The sequence below is a fragment of the Punica granatum genome, chromosome 3, assembly GCF_007655135.1.
Source record: "Punica granatum isolate Tunisia-2019 chromosome 3, ASM765513v2, whole genome shotgun sequence".
NCBI lineage: Eukaryota > Viridiplantae > Streptophyta > Magnoliopsida > Myrtales > Lythraceae > Punica > Punica granatum.
In genome coordinates, this window is record NC_045129.1 from 37,173,558 (window position 1) to 37,195,368 (window position 21,811).

The window sequence follows — 21,811 nt, forward strand, 5'->3', positions numbered from 1 at the left end:
TCTTCCCATCGAACTGCACACTGACAGGACAAAGCTTTCAAATCCTCTCTCTCTCTCTCTCTCTAAAACCCAAAGTTTCGAAAAACTACGCGTCCTTTCCACTCTCCACCTCAAAACCCTAACCAAAGCTTCCCCCACTCTCTCTCTCTCTCCCACATTCTCTTCCCCGTCCGCATGCACCGCCGGGAGAATCCAATTCCACCCAGGAGATCCTCCGCTGATTGATCCCCCGGCCATGGACGGCGACAAGAGGCCCCGGGACCAGCGGCCCCACGCCGATCCCCCGCCAGAGTTCTTCTTCTTCGGCGACGACCAGGACAGCAGCATACTCAGCGAATTCGGGTGGAGCCTCCCCGAGCCTGCGTCGCTTGCTTCCCGGTCCGGGGAGCTCGGCTCCGTCGGCGCAGGTTCAGCCGGCACGTCTGCAGAACCGGCGGAGACCACGACGACGGCTGAGGTTGAGGGCGCCGGTGGTGGAGGTCCTCCAGCAGGAGGTCTGGAGGCGTCGACATCGAACTACCCCGCTGTCTCATCCGACTCGAGCGAGGACCCGGCGGAGAAGTCCACGGGCTCCGGCGGGAACCCGCCGGCCGAGACACCGTGAGTAGACGTTGCGTTAGCAAGCTAGCTAGGGTTGGTTGTGGTTGCATCACCGTCGTCGTCGTCGTGGTGTCCTGAGTCGTAATTAATGGGGGGCAATTTGCAAACACCACTATAGACCAGATAGATCATAAAACTTCCTTTTGGGGCAGAGTGCAAATTCCATGACCGTACGGCTCTAGAAACGTATTGTATTTGGGCATTTGCTACGGGACATATTCGTAATTTAAGCACAAAACGAGGGGGAGTTTGCAAATTCGATCAAGTTAGAATAAAGAAGAAGGGGAGGCGGAGGGCTTTAATATTCGTTAGGTCGTCGTCCTTTGGACACCGCCACCATTATTGCGGCGGAATTGGCGTGCTAAATTTATAGATATATTCTTATATATAGAAAATATATATATATATATATATTTCTTTCGTGGACATTATTGTTATTGCACTATTATATGGCTATTTTACATCTAAAGAGAGCATATATACGATTCCAAAAATTGGCATTTTCTTTGCGGCTCATTGTATAGGTGCATTATCATGGGTCTATTGTACGTACATGCCACACATGCACATGTGACATCATCATTACCCTTCTACAAAATGTTGGGTGTAGTTCAATTCTTGGTTCGTTTCTCGCTGTCGCTTATGCGATTCTCTTGCTGAAAAATGTTTTTCGTCAATTACTATGTTTTGCCATTTGCATGAAATTAAATCCCTTTGTTAATGTTAGGTGTTGGCTAGAATTCTAAGCCAAAAAAGACAAGTGAATGCTTTTGGCGGCAGAGTTGATAGTCGAGAAATGGTTCTATTCTCCCTTGCAAGAATTAGAGAAAGAGAGGAGAGAGACAGCTCAGTTACCAAAGTAGATATGGTTGTCTGTCTAGTGGGTCTAAGAGGGGTCTTCGATTGCATGGGGATGATATCCATTATATTAAAATTGGTAGATGTGCGTTTCGATTAATTTATGTACCGATGAATCATTTCTTACAATGACTAGCCTCATGTTCTGGTGGGGTCACTAGCTAGTCAGAAAGTATTTGCTTTCTTAGACAACTTTGCTTCAATTACCATCGGAATTCTCGTGCAATTAAAGGCAGCGCTTTCTGGATTTTCATCTTTCTTCCCTAATCAACACTCGTGAAAATAAATGTTTGATTTATGTCTGGCTATGTGCTGAAACCCTTTTGTATGATTTCGTGTGAAAATGAGTGTGAGATAGTGTATATCGTTTTTAGTTATGGAAAACGAAAATTATATATGATCTAGGTTGCACGTATATGTTTCTTGATTGTCCATTTACAATTAGTGGCAAGTAAACTACACGGTCAACTTTGGTGCAAGGAATGGATACCCAGTGGAAGGGGACCATCACAGAACTGATCTGCTTGTTTCGAATGGCTTCTCGATTCTAATTTTTCTGCTAGTTGAGTGTGCAACAGTTCTCTTGCTACCATATACAAGTCGGCTACCCAATTCGACATACTATTCTAACTTCAGAGAAATTGCAAGTACCCAGTCAATATTTGAATTTGTTCGTTGAGCTGTCTTGTATTTCGGTTCAGCTGATTATTTTTGGATGGATTTTCTCTGTAGGAGCAATAAGGTGCGGAAAAAAGGGCAGAAGCGAATAAGGCAGCCTCGCTTCGCATTTATGACTAAGAGCGATGTCGATCATCTCGAAGATGGGTACAGATGGAGGAAATATGGGCAAAAGGCTGTTAAAAATAGTCCCTTTCCAAGGTACATCTTGCTAGTAACTCCTCCAATAATTTATGAGTTTGACTACCTATTGCACGTACATGTTTGTATCAGTTCTACTCATTTTAGTTGATTAGGTTCCCATTCTTTTCATCATTTTGTTGATTTTTAATGCGGGAAAAAAGTTCGGGTCGGAATCCTTTCCCCATCACGAATGATCCTTGGGCCCTCCTTCGAACCCGACCAACGCCCCGTGCCCAAGAGGCCTCTCCGACGCTCAAGTTAGAGGTGTATCTTGAAGAGTATTCAAGAGAGTGTGTTAGGGTTACCTTAATGTGTTTTTATATGTCCCCAAAATGGAGATGGTGATGATAAAGCATGTGAGAATTAATTGGGCCTTATTGATGGTGATAGACCCAGAGGTTTACATGGGCCATGTTTAACCGTATGTCATGTGCCGAAATATACACACATATCAATTTTGATTACCATTGTCTGTCCATGTTTCTGGAGGAGATGATGATTCTAATTTCAGTATTTGAGCCTCATTTATTAGAACGGTTTGGTTCATGAGGTCTTATAATTGGGCTGGTCAGAGAGCCAAACTTCATTCAATGACCTATGTGTGAATGCCAGTCAGAGAACACCACAACTGATCCTTAGATATTGTGAGGAGGCTGCTCACCGTATGAAGATTAGCAAGGGGAGATCCGGAGCTTTTTTGCCGGTGTCTAGTCTTTGCAATTGATATATGAGACATGGCATGACGATTATAAATGTTTTTTGCTAGTGTCTATTTAATTATGGATAATTTTGTTCATTCTGTACAGAGAGCATGGCATATAATTACAAGACTTGAAATTGCTTCAATGGTTTCATTGTTGTTGTGTTACCAATTTTAAAGAAACTTATTGTTCTTCCCCCTGGGGTTCGTGTACAAAATGTTATATCTGATTGTTTCAAATGATTTTGCAGAAGCTACTATCGTTGTACAAACAGCAAATGTACGGTCAAGAAACGAGTGGAGCGCTCCTCCGAAGATCCCACAGTAGTAATAACAACCTATGAAGGCCAACACTGCCACCATTCTGTAGGGTTCCCGCGGGGTGGCAGCGGAGTGCTTACCCCTAACGAAAATGCAACTGCTTTTGGCCCCCAGCTAGCTCCTCCATTGTTCCCGCAATTGTACCACCCGCCAAGAGTACTTAATCTTAACCCTTCGCCCCGAGAGATTAACAGCCCTCCCCGTCCGCCTAATCTTCCCCCTCGCCCGTTGGCAACCTCATCCGGGTCCGACTCTCAGCAGCTGCCTCCTCATTCTTCTGAAGAATTCCAAGCACAGCAACAGTTGGGAAGATCAAACCCTCCTGACCTTCCCACTGATGAAGGGTTGCTCGGCGATATGGTGCCCTCTGGGATGCGTCATAGGTGAGAATGTAATTAATTAAAACATGGAACAATCCATACACTAATTAATTCAAATCATTAATATTTAATTCGGAACAATACATATATATATATATATAAGTAAATTATGCATATGCATGTTAACAATTTAACATAGAAAATGTAATTGTGTATATAGTTCAAGGGGTATTTAGGGTCTTTATTCATGTGGGTAGATACAGATATGCATTTTCCTCGAAGGGAGGTGATCATCCTGGGAAGTTGTAGGCCGGTCGCACCATTTGCACATACGTGTCGGTCCATCCAATGAGTACGCTTAGTAATTCTGTTATGACCATGATGTTAACTATATTTTCATCAAATAAAAGCTTCCTTTCTTTAGAGATTATGTTGCCAATTGGGAAAGTCCCTCAACTTCGTTACATCCTCTGCATATTTATATAAATGCAAAACATGAGGCAGTGGGATGGACACGCCTATGAATATACATTGTGGCTATTTTTTTTTCTTCTCTTTTTAAAATTTAAATTCAAAGCTCTATTTTTGCAATGGTTCTGTTATTCTTTGTCCCCACTGATTACTTTCTTTTTTTTTCCCCATTGAATTGAGCATCGTCTTGGTTGGATAGAGTTAATGCCGTGGAATTAGATGCCCTCTAGCTTCTCAGTTAGCTAGCATGCATGTGAAAAGCCTGTGTTTCTTCTGCACGTCGTATCAAATAGAAATGCACCGGCATATTCAAAATATAATAGTTAAATTTATATAAAGATCTGGTTGGCTTTGGTTATATATTAATAGTCATCATAGATCTAATTATATTATAGTACTGAAATATATATCATAATTATATCATAGATCAATCTTGCAGAGATCGGAACTACTAGGAATCTGAAGGATGTCAGAATTTTTGAATTAAAAAAAAAAGGATATATCTGCCAATGTTTACATTGCTTTTTTTTTCTTTTTAATAACAAGATAGTAGGTCAAATCTACGATTTTTTTTTTTTATAACTTGATGTCCATTTGTTGAGGGAACGTCGTAGTCAAAAGCTTACCGGGTGATTGAATCTATAAAGGTAACAATAAGGAATTATTATAAGTTTTTATCTAATCCTGGTAAAACGTAGAACCTATGGCTATATGTCAAATAGGAAGAGAGTTCTCGATTTCTTTTTCCATTTTTATGGTTTAATGATTTACAAACGTCCATTTCCATTTAAATATTAATTCATGGTTCAAGTCACAAAGTTAAGATTATATTTATGCATGGCATTTATATTATATAGCATAGATACTAATAATTGATCAGACACGCATCGCATGCGTGTGATTTTTTTAAACACAGATTGTATTAATTTTGTTTTGTATGTTGAGACACTGTTGGGATCTGATCGACCTTTTTGCTTGTGCATGGAAAAAAACCAGAGGCCAAGGACCAATTAAATAAAACTTGGTGCTTAAATAGAAATGCCTATTTAAGAAATTTAATTAATTGAGCTTAAAATTTTGGGGCAAAATTATTATTTTCTATTTTAGTGTAATGACACAAGTACCGCACGTGAAATCAGAATGGAACGGTTTTGTCTAATGGGATTTCTTAATCATGTCATATTATTATTATTCTTTTCTTTTCTTTTCCTTTCCCTGGCTATTAGAGCCACGGCCTGGCCCTCCTTATAATAAAATAGAGAGGATGCTGAATTTGGTGAAGCAGTATCACCCTTGATCTGAGGATTTAAAGGTTCTTGGTTCGATTTTCACAAGTAAAATCATCCGACCCTATTTATTTCTCTTTTCCTATCTATTTATTTTTATTAAAAAAAGATGTCGTATTTGTTTGAGTGGAGACTCACCAAGAAGTCTGAAACTTTCATTGATCGAATGTGGATTCCCTGTCATCATATTTTCTTTTCCTCTCCTCCCAAAATTTTTGGGTAAAACCATTGATATCTTCAACTTATTAATTGAAATTAATTTCATTCAGAAATTTACTTGGACTTGATGATCAGAATGTACTTCCAGTGAATTTCAAATCCCTACAAAATAGGTAATTAGATCTATCTACTAAGAGCTTATTTAAAAAGAAAAGAATTATGATTGAAAATCATCAATTAGAGACGACGACGAAAGATTTGATCCTTATAATGGTAGCACATAAGCCATGAACAAATCATAAATCGGTTATTCCGACCGAGCCATAAATATATAATCTCAAGCAGCTATATACTTATGGGTTGTTTTCTAGCTATTGAGTGAGTATACATATAATATATATATATATATATATATATTGACAGATAGATAGATAGATCAGCCTCTCTCATTTTTCCTCTTCCGGATCGATGATGACTTATCATAGGCAGCTGAGAGTTGAGACTGGTCAAAGGTTACGCGATCACCATTAATTAAAGAGAATGATTCCAAAACACCAAAGCTGCTATCGAAAGGCCTGACGATGAACAGTATATATAGTTGATGATAAGGGAAGCAAAGCAAGAAAACACGGTCGGTGTTTTTCACAGGAAAGGCTGAACGTCCAACTGACAAAGGAACACGCAGAGATAATATATAACAGGGAGCCCCCCAAAGTACCAAGTACACACACCACACGTCCCCAGAGGAATTAACATACATGGGACCATCTCTGCAAACATATTTGTATGTATGTGCTTGATAAGCCTGTGGTGAATTTTGAGTTTGTCAGCATACTTGAATTTGGAATAATTATATTGAGTTCCAAAGAGCCAATTTAAGCAGTTTATTATATACAAATAAATATATACTAGTTGTTTCACCATGCGTTGCGCGGAAATGACACTCATAATAGGAATTTTTAAAATTTTATGAGAATATTGTTCAAATGGGTCTCTGAACATATTAATTAATTTATAATTATAGAATTAACTCTTTAACAATTTTCAAGTTAAACATAAATAGAACAATGTTAAATTGTTCATAGTGGATAAGCTCTCTTTGATATTTTATCTGTATATACATGAGAAAGAAACTTTATTCACTTAAAAGGCATATATATATTATCAATATGATTCCTTAAAAATATTACAGTATTTATTCGACTAAATCTTAATAATTGAAAGCATAATTTAGGTCCCGACTAATCTAAGGAGTAAAGCTCTCCCAACGTAAATTTGAAAAGTAAAAATTATTTTGAACAAAATCAACATAATTAATTAATATAATTATCCAACAATTTTGTGGTTTGCTAATCATTTTAGTAATGCATTTTATTTGAAAATTTGTATTTACAGTTTTAAATTTAAATTCTTTTGCAATATTTTTTTTTCATTTACTCAAGTAATTACTTAATTCTTACTCAAGTAAATGTTTTTCATCAAATAATACCAATTATTAAGTGAAAAATCATGGAAGGCATATTAATTCTTTGAAAATATTAATTATTGATATTGTTGCAGATTTAATTTTATATATAGTTTACGGCCTTGAATTATATGCTTATTGGCTAAGAAATGTTAAAATTGAATTACATAATCAAATAAGATTGATTAAGTTCATTAAATTGTTATATATTTTTGTGTTTAAAAAATTAATTACCTGAAACTCTCTATTAGATGACTTCTCATTTACTCTATGAAGGTAGTTTGACCCACAATGATTAACTCCCAATTTTTCTCTTTGACACATGGCACTAATTTATTAACTTTAGGATGACATGTGGTGCAGCCTCATTAAATCTCCTTTTGGGTTTTGCTATTAAATATTATATAGATAAATATATGTTTCAATTTGTAATTAGGCTAATTCATTGTTTGCTTAATTATTTCCTTTATCCGAAATCATTAAAATGATGATGATTATTATTATTGAAGAGAAATGGTTACTTCACTTTTATTTTCTGGTTAAATATGCAGGTTAGACAAGCGGACATTAATTAGCTGGAATTCTTTCCAAGGATAAGAATCTTTGGGAGCTAAAAGAATTTAATGTAAGAGGAGGTTTGAAGTTTGATTTTCTCTAATAGGACTACCTCGTTCTCTTTATTTTTATTTTATTTTTACTTTTTTATTTATACTAGACTCATGTCCCTCCTTAATTTTGTAATTAATAAAATTATGTAAGACGACATACTGGATGATAAGAGTTTGAACGGAAAATGAAAAAAAAAAAAAGAAGTAACTTACAATAAATATTTATTACTTAATAGACCAACAAGATTTTCAATAGTTTTTTTTCTTGATTCTGAGCGGCCATCCCGCATGCAATTCCTTGGGTCTACCATCATGCTAGCAAGAGTGTTTTTTCTTATAAAACTAATTTTGTACCCTAAAAGGTGTTTCCTAAAGATTGTTATAACACAATAACAATAATTTTTTTTTTTGCATATTAATATCATGCATTATATCATTTTGTGAGTGATCTAGAGAATTTTTAGTCGGGTCACTTTTGTGATGATATAGCACAATAAGCATGGCTCCTCCTTCCCGACTGTTCCTATCTAGGGTATATTCATGAATTTACACAAATTACTTGAGTAAATCAGATGTAGAAAAAATTACGCGCGCCTTTTTAGTTATGAATTACATGAACCTTGAACAAATTGGTTGAGTTAAATTTGAGTGTGTGATACCTTCATTTTTACTGATTATAACTTAAATCTGAATGCGTGTGTATAGATGATGTATATGCACAGATGAAGGATAGATGCAAAAGGTATATCTTTCTTTACCTTTTTCTTTTTTTCCCTCTCTTTTGGTTGATAACTAAAGCCATACTTTCGAGTATATAGTGCATGCCCTTTTAGCCCAGCCTTTTACAAGAATTGTTCCCATTTGAAGGGACATATATTGGTGCAACTAGAGAGTAGAGATATATATATATATATATATATATAGAGAGAGAGAGAGAGAGAGAGAGATCTAGTGGGCACCATAGCTAGAAGTAGTGTGCGTGTATATATATATATATATATAGAGAGAGAGAGAGAGATCTAGTGGGCACCATAGCTAGTAGTAGTGTGCGTGCATATATATATATATATATATAGAGAGAGAGAGAGAGAGAGAGAGTATTTATATGAAAATGTCAGTGTGATTCAATGAATTGCATGGGGGAGTGGTTAGGTCCATTATAAGAGGAACCATTGGGGGACAATTACATATGGAAAAGAGATTTTGAGTGGTCTCTCTCTAACTAAGCATTGATACATGACAGAGATTAGACATTTGGCCTAACAATATGGTTGAAAAGTTTTATCAGCATAAGAGAGATAATGGAACCTAAATAAGAATACTTTTTATGTCATTGCACTAATATCTCTTCCTAAATCAGAATTAAACAAGGAAGGGATACAAACTTTTGTATATATAGAGATGGAGAGAGAGAGAGACAATGGAATCTAAATGAGGAATTAATTTTTTACCTTTATAAACGTTGTTGGCTGGAGATATGAAGAGAATTGTTGCAAATACTCAGCTTTCGGTGCAAACCCGCCTCCCTAAATAGAATATTTGATAGCTATTAATAAAGTGTTGGCCGAGTAATAATCATATTTGATTTTCACAAAGAGTATAATAAAATTTGAATCTCAAAAAGCACACTTGATAAGAAGTAAGATAATTTTTAATATTCGATCTTCTGAAATTTTCAAAGCAATATTTTTCACAATTTTTTATCAAAATAATAAAACATTTGTTTGTTAAGGAAATATCAGGGATTAGGTAATAGTGCTCTAGAGTCGAGTCAGACTCATGTCATGTGCAGATTTTATTGATTAACTAGTACTCTTTTCACGCTTGTATAGTTTCTTTCACGATTATGATCTGTTTGCTCTATGCAGGCGTAGTAAACAACTACATAATCAAGATTCTAACATGCTTGTCCGAGTTTTTGTTTAATTTATAAATGATCAAGCAGTATTTCCTATTAAGATGAAGCCGTCAAAAATATTATGTAGGTTAAAGATTGGATTTACTCTATATGGTATTTCCGCATTTAACATTCATTTAGAAACTCTTGAGTGTTGCGGAATCGAATTTGTTTGGTTTAAAAATAAAATTTTACTCTACTCTACTTCACTGTGTTGTTGTCTTCCATTAGTTTAACAACATAATTATTATTTTTTTTATCTTTTTTTTCAATTTAATAATAAATTTTCTAACATATTTTTTCTCAACCATCATCACAACTAATTTTTAATACTATATTCTCTTAACTATTCATTACTTTTTTTTATCTATTTCTCCAATTTTATAATAAATTCTCTCACATATTTTTTTTTCAATAATTATTACAATCAATTTTTTAATAATAAATTCTCCAAATTATTTTATCTTCATTTGATGGAGCTGAGTAAAATTATAACTCTACTCCGAAACCAAACGCCTACTAACGCTCCTAGGTACATGTAAGAAATTAGAAATGAAGATTAGAATAAGTCAAAGATAGAGTAATATGTAAAGACCCTTCTATTTCAATATATATGGCACGAAAAGCATCGTACACATTATAACCTTTTCCAATTTAACATTCGTAGTACTGCTGCATGTCAAGGATTATCACTAACATTTACGGACCCAAGTTAGACCCACTTCTATTATGATCGAGAAGGGTCCGACAAACATCAAATTTACCCCCTTTTTTATATAACCGAGGGGAGTATATATATATATATATATATATATATATATATATTTTTTTGGATAAATTATATATATATATATTTTGGGGGCGTGAAATTCTATGATGCTTCGGCTTCAGCCAAAAGACACAATGCCTAGAACACATAAATCTCCTTTTCAATTCTTTGTTTCAGCAAAACATTTTAATTAGTTAAATTATGAGTTTCACGGCCACATCTCTATCGAAACATATACATCTATCATTTGTGTGGTGGGATTTTGTCTCGGTTATCGGATGTCGAACGATCCTATACTATACTTTTGAAACTTCTTTGTAATCTGTTGGTTTGTGTTATAGATTTTGCAAATTTCATATCCGAAACGCAAATTAAGGAAGGAAAAAGGGCAAATCGGCACGGATTTTCCATTTATCATTTAATCTGTTTGGGCAAGCAAAATAAAATAAATCCGTGAAATCACAGTCAGTGACTCAGTGGGGCCAACCTGTGATCACCGTACACGTGGCAGATGAGTTTAGGCCGTCCAGTACAGCATCTCTATTATTGTGGGTGGCCACATGAATGGTGCCGCATTACCCGCCCCTTCAGTTCTCCCTAAAGGCTCAAAAAAAAAAAAGGAAGGGAAAAAAAAAAAAAAACTCGCACGTGAATTTCCGCGGCGATGAATTCGAGAGTCGTGTCGCTCCAAGCCAATCCCTCGGCGGCAGTTGGGTTAGTTAGTTAGTCGCTAGCTTAGCTACTGCGCAGTCAGGCGCGTGGATTTACCACTGGGCCCCACAGGGCGGCGTGGTCGAATGTGGTAAGGGCAGGCCCACACTAGCTTCTGTGTGGACTCCATCTCTAATCAATCACACTGATGATAACGTAGTACAGCTGCTACTGCCGACCGAAAAGATCAAAATGGTCAGTATTATATACGAAATACCTATGCAAATTCAAGAGGAATGCATCGTAAAACCCATTGCGCAAACGTTTTAAGTTTTCTTTCTTCGTTTCATATAGCAATTCACTGATCCATTCTTGATAAAATGCTTCACGGACTTAAGCATTCCTATCTTTGTCTGACAATTTACGTTGAAATCTAAGAGCATAAAAGTTCGATTAGTAGACTCCTCCAACAACCTTGTTCGGGTGACGCAGACATAGGGGCCGAAGGTGACCACACACACCCCCCCCAATCGATGTGAAGGTTGCCTGCTTTTCTTGACTCCATTGTAGCCATAACTTATGGTTTCGGTACAAAGCCCGATTGAGACTGCTTGTCCTTATCTACATCGACTGCGAACGCTTTCATGGGAGAGGCATTCACAGCATGGGAACGGTGGCTATCGGATGTGCTTAGAGTAGGCAATAGGCATTATCTCTAGTCTTCATCTTGTTGGGGACTATAGAAATTAGGGTAAATTTCAATGCTACCCCTTATAATTTATGAAATTGCCAGCGACATCCATCTTTTCAAAAATTTATCACACACCACCCCTCCTTTCGCTGACGTGGTACCAAAAGAACATTCACTTTACCACGTGGATCTCATGTACAAAATTGCACAAATTGACATGTTACTTGGTTCATTTACTAAAACCAAATCTGACCCAATTTACGAAAAAATAGTAGAAATGAGCGAAAGGAAGGGTGGTATGTGGCTAATTTTGAAAAGAACAAGTATCGCCGATCATTTTGTAAACTATATGAGGTGTCGTCAAATTTTACACTAAAAATTAAGGTTTGTTAATGCTTTGCATGAGAACTAACAAGAAGGCCCAAATATGACCCAGCATTCGTCATCTTGAAGGCCCACAATCATTTTGTTTCACAGCCCACAATATCTGTCTCAGGACTGCTTCTCTAGAGCTCGCTAAGCATATCATCGTCCCGTTCGACATCACTCAACCGTTTATTTGAGAGTCTCAGACGACCAAATTCAGAATCACAAATGCTTCTTTTTTGTTTCGTTTTCCTCTTTAAGGAATAGTAAAATTCATTTGCCCCATGATAATCGAACTTTTGGGCTTATCGATATAAATCTGGTGAACAAGTTGGGTCATTCCTTTTTTTTTTTTTTAAACAAGACCCCAGCTTGTAAATTGATGCACTTCTTTTGCTTGCCTTTTTTTTAGTCTCTACGTCTTTATCAGAATATTTTTGCTTTTCATTTTGCGCAATTCTAGCTGCTCTAGATAGAAATATATCTAACCACGAGTGAAATAAACAGAAACATGAAGGACGAGTCTATAAATATAGGAAGTCTTGGGGCTGAATCAGAAAAATTAAACAACTCAAAGCTTAGCTTAAACTCGACATCACTGTCCGGCGGGTTCTGTGAGTTGAAGCATTTTTCCGGGCCGGATATGGAAGACGGAGAAGAAGAACCGCCGCTCGCTGTCGAGATATGCGATGCGGACCAGCCGCAAGACGGCGGGGTTTCAGTCGGCGTGACCGTAATCACTGGCTACCTTGGCGCGGGAAAATCCACTGTGAGATGTTCATCCCCTTTTGTACCTCAATGTTGCAATGCCAATTTGAAGTTCCTATCATGTGTGTGCTTGCTTTATTGATATGTTGTTGGGCTCTTATCACGGAGTTTCTACCTTTACTGTATATGTCAATCTGATTTCATGTTCGCTTGTTGGTTTCGACTTGGATTGATTTTGGGGTATCAACGGCAGCTGGTGAATTACATTTTGAATGCTCAACACGGGAAGAGAATTGCAGTGATCTTGAATGAGTTTGGAGAGGAGATAGGAGTCGAGAGGGCGATGATAAACGAGGGAGAAGGCGGGGCTCTGGTTGAGGAATGGGTGGAGCTTGCAAATGGGTGTGTCTGTTGTACGGTCAAGCATAGCCTGGTTCAGGCCCTCGAGCAGCTAGTTCAGATGAAGCGGAGGTGATTGAACTTTTCAAAGTACTTGATCGCTCAGTAGAAATTGGCTGTCTTTCAGGGTAATTGATTTTGACTTGATTAATCATGTTCTGGTAGGGTAGACTCGACCATATATTGCTGGAGACAACAGGGTTGGCAAATCCTGCTCCTCTTGCATCGGTTCTTTGGTTGGATGAGCAGCTCGAATCTGCAGTCAAGCTTGATTCGATCATCACTGTAATGACTCACTGGCTATATCTGAAGTTAGCTCATGCTCTAATTTCTGATACTGAAAGCACAAGAATTAATTTCCTGTTTCTTAGGGGTCCGAAGCAGAAGATTACTCATTTCCCACCTAATACAAAATCGTACATAACCGATGAAATATTCGGCCACCTGTTGCCTACTATTGTAGATGGTGAATTGGCTCTTGGGGGTTGCTGAAATCCAATTGCGTGATATTTTTTTTCAAATTGTTATTGTAGAATAGGTTTTAAAACACACTGTTAAAGTTATGGCAAACACAAATTCTAAATCTCACTTTGGAAACAGATTAATTCATTCCCCTCTCTTGAGCTTATTTCTGCTTCATGGAATGCGTGTTTAGGCATAAATTCTTCTTCTTCCATGTGACTTATGAGTAGGTTGTAGATGCTAAAAACCTTCGCTTGCAACTTCAAGGGCGCCGCGATTCTTCCTCATTTCCTGAAGCATTTCTTCAGATAGCATTTGCGGTAATTTTCTGCTATGCACCAAATCTATTACAATTTCCTGATTTTGTTGCTCATCCTCAATCATTGCATTTGATGTTCCAGGATGTAGTGATTCTTAACAAGGTTGATATGGTTTCGGCTGAGGGATCTGATACTTTGGAGGATTTGGAGAAAGAAATATATAAAATAAACTCCATCGCTGACATCATTCGCTCGGTTCGATGTCAAGTCGACTTGTCCAGGATTTTGGATCGGTGGGCCTATGATTCCGGGGTCAGTCATATATTGTCCTAAAAATGGTTGTCTCCCCCCTTTTCACCGTTCATGCAGACCTCTGAAGAACTGATTTGTTCAGGCTGTTTTCTTTCTTTTTCTTGTTCCAGTATGTCACTCACTTGGAATCTCTGCTGCAAGAAAGCCAATCTCTGTCTGCCAGCAAAACTCATGATAGCAGTGTGAGAACCTTATGCATCATGGAGACACGGAAGGTTGATCTGGACAAGGTAATAATGCGGCCGTTCATTTTCCAAGTGAAGTGTTCTTTCGTTATTTCATTTGGATTTATCAAGTCTTCGATGAGTTTTTTAATATTTTCTCAGGTCCGATTGTGGCTCGAGGATATTCTCTGGGATAAGAAGTACGGGATGGAAGTATATCGCTGCAAAGGAGTTCTGTCTGTCTCAAATTCGGACTTGCTCCACACATTGCAGGTACACGTCTTTTCCCATGATATATTGGTCCCAGAATAAGTGCTTGACGTATTTCGGTAGCTGTTTCATAACTGTTTTTTTTTTTTTTTGTCTTTGGACATGGATCATTCTCTTGAAGGCTGTGAAGGAGATATATGAAGTCGTTCCAGCTCGAGAATGGAAAGAGGGAGAAGATCAGATAAACAAGATAGTTTTCATCGGTAATGCTATAGAACTTGCCTTACCTTTTGAAGCCTTACCTGGTCCCTAGTTCGATTTGTATATTTCTAAAAGATGTTGTTTTCGTTTTCGATTCTCTTACTGCAGGCCACAATCTGAATGAGGAAGTTCTCATTGATTCCTTGAGAAGCTGTGCATTGTCAACTTCATGATCTGATATTTTCTCCCCTCCATTGTTAATTCATTCTGACGTTACATAGAGATGAGATGCATAGTGAAGAACATTGTCTTGTCTTTACAGATACCCACGTTCTCTTGGTTGCACATTGAGAAAGCTGCATGTTTCTTTTATTTCTTTTCGCTCTAATGGACTAAAACGGCGTGCTTCAAGCATCCGATTAGGGTTCTCTCGCTTGGTAAAAAATATGCTAGCAGCGCTGACAGGCGTCATGAAGACACGCCCAAATCACATGTCCCAATCCGAAAGTCAAGCAGCGGCTTTCTGGAACCGTCGAGCAAACTTGGAGATGCATTTTACCTCCGCCATTTTTCCCACTAGGATGCAATATTGGTTCTGGAAGATTTAGAAAGTGACTTTGGGCCCTGACCCTATGAACCAAGACTGCGTGCGTATCCCATGAAGGTCGCAGAAGGCAATGCCGAGGGAAGCCCGTGCCCGGTTTTTTAGCGACCTAATGGAGAGATCAATGTTCGAAAAGATTGTGGCAGGGGAAAGCCGGATTGAAGCTACCAATGTTGTTGGGTCCTATGATATTCGGTCGATTCTTAAAAATTTCATTCAAATATCCAATTCGTCTTTTCAGTTTCAGCGAAGAAGTAGTTCGAATGGGATTTCGGCACCAAATTAGCGTCAGCATCAAAGGAGTCGTATTCAAATTGTCTCTACATCGCCTGATTTTCCAATTGACGCACTTTTTTTTTTATTGCCTTTCCGGGTGAGGCTGAAATCTCGCCGAAACACATGCTCCAAATGCATATGGGCAACGGTGTTGAAGTCAAATGGACAGTTTGCTTTCCCAGGAATATGCCCGTCATAATCAATGGAAGAGGACAATGCCCGATTTCCCAATCCGAAATTATTTTTATGGTATCTTTTTGACGATTCTCGAACTCCTCACAGTGACATACGATTTAATTCCCTCGTCTTGCGGGGGATTTAGATGAGTTACATCCCTAGACGAAATATTGGAACGGACTATCTCGAGGCGGAAGGGGAGTTCAATGTATATTAGTATTAGGTAGATAAATCTCTGTGATTTCGAGAAAATTCATGTATTGTAATATTCCAATATGGAGTACGATACTAGATACTACGACAATTATAGCGCGTGAGAGCATGTCATGTTAGTTGTGGTCCGTTTCCTATACAACAGATCATTATGACACCTTATTTACTATTAAGACTTCAGACACCTAGTCCATCTATATTGGTCATGTTCCGATAGGCAAGAAGTTGTGGCTAGAAATATTTTTTTCCCTATAGTAAAAATATGTCAATTTGAATTAATTCAAGTGATTCAGTACTTCATCTTTATTTATTAAAAAAAATCAGGTTCGAGTTTTAGAAATGTATAAAATTCATGATCAGTAGAATTTTACTTTTTAGTGGGCCGATCTAACTCGAACTTGAATTAGTCGAATCTCATTAGGCTTTCGAATGTCAGGTGATGCAAAATGACAAATAAATAAATATCATTGCATGGAGGAGGATATTTGAGATTTTCTCTATATCTATATCTATATAAATATTAAAAGCCGAGTCGAGGCATCTATTAATGCCATATAGGATGGAGGAGGGCTCTCCTTGCTTGACCATTCGTATGACCGCTAACAATAATTTGACAAGAGGCAAGTGTCGTAATGCCACATTACTTCTCTAAACTAATGCATGAAAGATGTAAAGACTATGTCATAATCATAGATATTCTTTAAAAAAAAAAAGAAGAAGACATAATCGTAGACGTAAGTACTGACAAGGAAGCTCTTGCTAATCTGATAGAGGAGAAGGGATGTGATCATTGGATTTTTTTTTTATGAGACTTCTACAAGATTGTGCGGTTATAAAGAAGGCTTCGTAATTTTTACGAAGAGCTAATCAAAGTGATTTGTGAATTGTTCGTGATCATATTGTTGCAACCGGTGCAATTTATGATAGCACATGCTCTAAGAAAGGAAATTTTAGATTTGAAGAGGAAAACAATTTCTAATCAAGTCAAAAATATGACTTAATCACTATGAAATTCTTTAATTTCAATTGATAAAGCATATTGATTGACACTGCAAAAAGTAAGAACATGTGATTAGATATAATAAAAGCTTCTTTTTTCTTATAATATTTCTCATTGACAGGTATTTCTCCATTCAAGGTATTAACTAATTTTATATTTGTATATTTAAAAAATATTGAAACAAGAAAATTATTTGTTCCAATAATTCTAGCTCGCGCTCGTTAAATAGTCAAAATATGCTCTGTTTGGATTCAGAGTTGAATTTTAAAATATCACTTTAACTTGATTCTACCCACAACAAAATAAAATTATACCTGCAACAAAATAAAATAACTCATATAAAGTCAAAGGGTGAGCCCCATTTATACAATTCTTTTTCAAAATTAAAATCACATCACTCATACAAAGTCAAAGAGTGAGCCTTATACATAACCATTTATACCATTCTTTTTCAAAATCAAAATCTGATTTTAAAATGTTACTTACAAATCAAACAAAGCATTAATTATTCCAACATATATTATCTTAAACAGAGGACTCGTTATTTTTAGGAGCTAACGAGATATTACCATTTTAAGAAGTTGCCCCAACTTTCGAGAAACTTGATAAAAAGGAAATAAATATCTGTAAGGGGTTCTCCTGTGGCAATAAATTAGTTGGCTGTATATATTCTGATTTCACCGAATATGAAATTTTGATTTTGAGGAGTTCCGTCTATATTGGATCTCCATCTAATCAGTTAAGAGCAAGAAAAGTAAGCATTGTTTGCGTGTCGACTAATGTAGTTCATGAACATTTAATCGCGTACACACCCAAGCCGGCCATCGCTAGTAAGAAGTAAAGTTTCTATCCTAGTACTTCATCTATTTATGGATGACGATATAAAGGGAAAAAAAAAACAGTTATAACTATGTCATTCAACAAATCACCTCCGCTTACTTTGCATAAACGTTTTCTTTCTTTCTTTCTCTCTTTCTTTTTTTTGGTAAATACACCTATATTGATACTGTTAGACTTCAACACATGGCTTACAGATCCTGCTCACATTAGCCAACATGTGGTCGGGCCTCATTTCAAAGATCTTAGCTAATCGACTGAAAGCAGTATTGGTAGGCCTCAAGAACTCTTTCATGTGATCCACCAATGCTGTCGTCATACAATGAAAGGATTAACGGCAGTTAAATTAGATACGAGCAAAGCTTACGATCGTGATATTCAAATAGAGCGTTTGATGATTAATGATTGGACCATTGTCCTGGATGTTATTTTCGTCTATCCTTGAGATGTATGTAATGTAAAACACGGAAAGAGAAGGCATTTGCCATGCATGCATGGTGATTGGTGAGCTGTGACCGTGAAGTGGAGTGAGGGAGACCCCTTTCCGACCAAGGCAACCTTAATCTTATCAAATCAAAGACAAAATCATGTCTTTCAAAAACAAAAAAAGCAAATATTATTTAAAAATATCCCATAAATAGAATATATCACGACAACTCACTTTAAATATCTACGTAAAATACCGATTACCAATAAAACCTCAAAAAAACCATATAAAATCAATGTGAAAGCGAAAATTAATGTCAATTAATTAACATTAAGTTAAAAGAAAAGAAAAAATTCTTAATTTGCGTTTAGTTTTAGAGCTGAATAATGATTCAATTCAATTTAATTTTGTGTAATAATTATAAGTGTTAATAAATATATTAATATGTGAATATATATATATGTATATATACACGTGAAAGTAGATAATAAATATTATTTAAAAATTATTATGTATATATATAATTAATTATAGAAATAGTTAAAAAAATAGAGAAAATATTAAAAAATAATGATTATAATATTAAATTTAGAAAGAATATAATTAAGTCGTATTGAATATCACATTTACTCTAAAACCAAACCAAATGTCAGATGCTGTCCTTTTCATCGGCTCTCCCCGTTGCTCACGTTCTTCGTGTCTGCTTCTGTCCCATCCGCCCCCCCCCCCCCCCCCCCCCCCCCCCCCCCCAATTTTCAAATATCTTATTTGGTAATCATCACCAAAACGAACACCACGCGTCCCGCTCCTTTTCGCCGCACATTCATATTAACCCTCCAGGCCAGCAATATCCCACTAATTCCTCCATTCCTCGGAATTCGATATCGTTAGTGTAGCGAGCGACTCCAAGGCATTAATATGTCTCGAATCTATACGTGCTTTAAACGTTAGGTCTAATGACTCGACTCGAAAACCTTAAGATCGACTCAAAAACCTAAGGGTCGATATGCAACTTTGGTACATGTAGGCACGAGTCGACATCCCTCTATAGTTCGAGTCCGATCAGTCACATCACTGCTCGAGAACTTTACTAGCACGACGTTGCCATTGTTGTGAAATATATAAATGCACACACTGACTACAAGACAAAAATCTCAACGAACCCACCCAGAGGTGCACTTTCCCTTTTGATGTCCTGGACAATGACCAGAGGTAACCCTACTTGACTCCATTAACGATTTCGAATTGTGACAGCCCGTTACAACCATTTTCCAGCAATCGAAAATATATATCAACTTTAAATACGAGGTGTGTTATAGTCGGTAAATTATAACTTTACTGATTGGAAATTTCTAGACACAACTAGCGGTGGCCAAATTTGAGTTGATGTTCGAGTCGGGATTAGTCCAGTAAATGAGTTAAAAGACAGCTTGTGTAAATTTTACTGAACTCACAACCCCTCACTCTCTCTCTCTCTCTCTAGCAGCGAAAGCTCTACACGGAACCACTCCAAGAAACAGAACAGAGCAAAACCAGAAACCTCACCTCATATTTATCATCCCTGGAGTCTGCCCGGCATTGATCTCGCAATGAAGCCCGCTGAGAATGGTTCCCCCGACGAGAGCAAGAACACGAACGCCGACATGGGGAACGGCAGCCAGATCTGGAGGGAACCCAGCTACGAGATATGGAGGAAGGACGAGGCCCCCAGTGGGGTGTCCAACGCCAAGGAAGGTGGAGAGTTCCGTTTCCAGCAGCAGAAGCCTGAGGAGGAGGAGGACCCGCCTTCGCAGCTGATCGGGCAGTTCCTCCACAAGCAGAAGGCCTCCGGCGACTTCTCCCTCGACATGGACCTGGAGATGAAGGAGCTCAAGCAGGAGGGCAATGCCGCCGAGGAGATTACCATCATGTCCCCTGTCTTCGAGTCGCCGCTGAAGACCAGGTCCTCGCCGAGCGACGTCAGAGTCTCCTTCAATAAGCAGGTCCATAGCTCTAAGGGTGACGACGGGCAGGTAGTACGGTGCACGTCGAACGCCTCGTTCCGGAGCAACACGTCCAGCTTCAAGCGGAAGTCGAATGTCCAGGTCAACAAGAACAAGTCCCGGCTTCTGGACCCGCCCGAGCAGAAGACCCCGAAGTCCGGGATGCTGCCCGGGAAGCGACCGGAGGAGGAGGAGGATGACCCCTTCCTGGAGGACGATCTGCCCCAGGAGTACAAGAAAGGGAAGCTCGGTCTGCTCACTCTGCTAGAATTCGTAAGCTTGCTGTTGATCATTGCTGCTCTTGTTTGCAGCCTTGCTGTTCCTTATCTTAAGCATAAGAGGCTATGGCGGCTCCAGTTGTGGAAGTGGGTAGTGATGGTGTTGGTATTGATATGTGGGAGATTGGTTTCTAGCTGGGGGATTAGGATTGTCGTCTTCTTCATTGAGAGGAACTTCCTGTTGCGCAAACGGGTTCTTTACTTCGTCTACGGGCTCCGGAAGGCCGTCCAGAACTGCCTGTGGTTAGGCTTGGTTCTGATCGCTTGGCACTTTCTGTTCGATAAGAAGGTCGAGAGGGCCACGAACAGCAGGAACCTCCAGTATGTGACTAAGGTTCTGGTCTGTCTGCTGGTGGGAACCATAATTTGGCTGGTCAAGACTCTGGTCGTGAAGGTCCTGGCTTCGTCGTTCCATGTCAGCACCTACTTCGATCGGATCCAGGAGTCGCTTTTCAACCAGTACGTGATTGAGACCCTTTCGGGGCCGCCATTGATTGAGATGAAGAAGGCTGAAGAAGAGGAGGAGAGGATGGTGATTGAAGTCGAGAACCTGCAGAAGGCTGGGGCTTCGATTCCCCCTGACCTCAACGAGGCCATGTTTAAACGAAGTATGAGCGGAAGAGTGATCGGCAGTGGGAGAAAAAGCCCTACGAGCGCGAGAGCGATCAGCAGTGGGAGGATGCAGAAAAGCCCCAAGGTGGGGAAGGAGCAGGGAGATATTGGGATTACGGTCGATCAATTGCATAGACTGAGCCCGACGAATGTCTCGGCTTGGAATATGAAGAGGCTGATGAACCTAGTACGATATGGCAATCTCACTACTTTAGATGAGCAGCTCTCAAATCAGAATGATGAGTCCTCCAAGCAGATAAACAGCGAGGCTGAGGCTAAGGCTGCGGCTAAGAAGATCTTCCACAATGTGGCACGACAAGGATCCAAGTAAGTCCTTTTATATAGCCGAGACGGGTAAACGAAGTTACAAAATATTGGATTTCTATTTCAGGGTTTTTAATTTTATCGTCAAAGTAAGTATTATTGCTGTCAATGTTAGGTACATATACAAGGAGGACCTGATGCGGTTCATGTTAGAAGATGAAGCCTCGAAGACGATGAGCCTCTTTGAAGGAGCATCCGAGAGCGAAAGGATCAGCAAATCCTCCCTCAAGAACTGGGTGGTAGGAGAACTGTGTTTGTATGAGCAATTGTTTTATTCTGTGTGATGTTTTTTTCCTTCGGCATCTGTTATTGATGAGTTCAATAATATTCAGGTCAATGCTT

The 21,811-nt window shown here is 38.4% G+C and overlaps 3 protein-coding genes across 4 annotated transcripts; all 3 read left to right on the forward strand.

Moving 5' to 3' along the window:
- On the forward strand, nucleotides 1-7,850 carry LOC116200939 (probable WRKY transcription factor 57). The gene is made up of 4 exons (XM_031531934.1): nucleotides 1-600; nucleotides 2,191-2,337; nucleotides 3,271-3,723; nucleotides 7,593-7,850. Exons 1-4 carry the CDS (start codon nucleotides 236-238, stop codon nucleotides 7,636-7,638), a joined length of 1,011 nt encoding a protein of 336 aa, XP_031387794.1. The 5' UTR covers nucleotides 1-235; the 3' UTR covers nucleotides 7,639-7,850.
- Nucleotides 7,851-12,519: 4,669 nt separating this feature from the next.
- Nucleotides 12,520-15,167, forward strand: LOC116198477 (COBW domain-containing protein 1). Of its 2 annotated transcripts, XM_031528630.1 has the most exons (9): nucleotides 12,520-12,792; nucleotides 12,985-13,202; nucleotides 13,301-13,415; nucleotides 13,823-13,912; nucleotides 13,994-14,164; nucleotides 14,275-14,394; nucleotides 14,491-14,601; nucleotides 14,720-14,801; nucleotides 14,908-15,167. In XM_031528630.1, the coding sequence occupies exons 1-9, from the start codon at nucleotides 12,535-12,537 to the stop codon at nucleotides 14,970-14,972; spliced, it is 1,230 nt and encodes a 409-aa protein (XP_031384490.1). In that variant the 5' UTR covers nucleotides 12,520-12,534; the 3' UTR covers nucleotides 14,973-15,167. The 2 variants fall into 2 exon arrangements, with proteins under 2 accessions (XP_031384490.1, XP_031384489.1); XM_031528629.1 differs by having other exon boundaries at nucleotides 14,275-14,601.
- A 4,521-nt stretch (nucleotides 15,168-19,688) lies between these two features.
- On the forward strand, nucleotides 19,689-21,476 carry LOC116199148 (mechanosensitive ion channel protein 6-like). Its single transcript, XM_031529439.1, has one exon. The coding sequence runs from the start codon at nucleotides 19,863-19,865 to the stop codon at nucleotides 21,474-21,476; it is 1,614 nt and encodes a 537-aa protein (XP_031385299.1). The 5' UTR covers nucleotides 19,689-19,862.
- Nucleotides 21,477-21,811: the final 335 nt, after the last annotated feature.

Excerpts from the sequence above, each read along its gene's own strand:
- LOC116200939 (XM_031531934.1), top strand. The coding sequence starts at position 236 with ATGGACGGCGACAAGAGGCCCCGGGACCAGCGGCCCCACGCCGATCCC. Across the intron at positions 2,338-3,270 it reads AAAAATAGTCCCTTTCCAAG|AAGCTACTATCGTTGTACAA; the intron begins GTACATCTTGCT and ends ATGATTTTGCAG. Across the intron at positions 3,724-7,592 it reads CCCTCTGGGATGCGTCATAG|GTTAGACAAGCGGACATTAA; the intron begins GTGAGAATGTAA and ends TTAAATATGCAG.
- LOC116198477 (XM_031528629.1), top strand. The coding sequence starts at position 12,535 with ATGAAGGACGAGTCTATAAATATAGGAAGTCTTGGGGCTGAATCAGAA. Across the intron at positions 12,793-12,984 it reads TTGGCGCGGGAAAATCCACT|CTGGTGAATTACATTTTGAA; the intron begins GTGAGATGTTCA and ends TATCAACGGCAG. Across the intron at positions 14,602-14,719 it reads ACTTGCTCCACACATTGCAG|GCTGTGAAGGAGATATATGA; the intron begins GTACACGTCTTT and ends ATTCTCTTGAAG.
- LOC116199148 (XM_031529439.1), top strand. The coding sequence starts at position 19,863 with ATGAAGCCCGCTGAGAATGGTTCCCCCGACGAGAGCAAGAACACGAAC.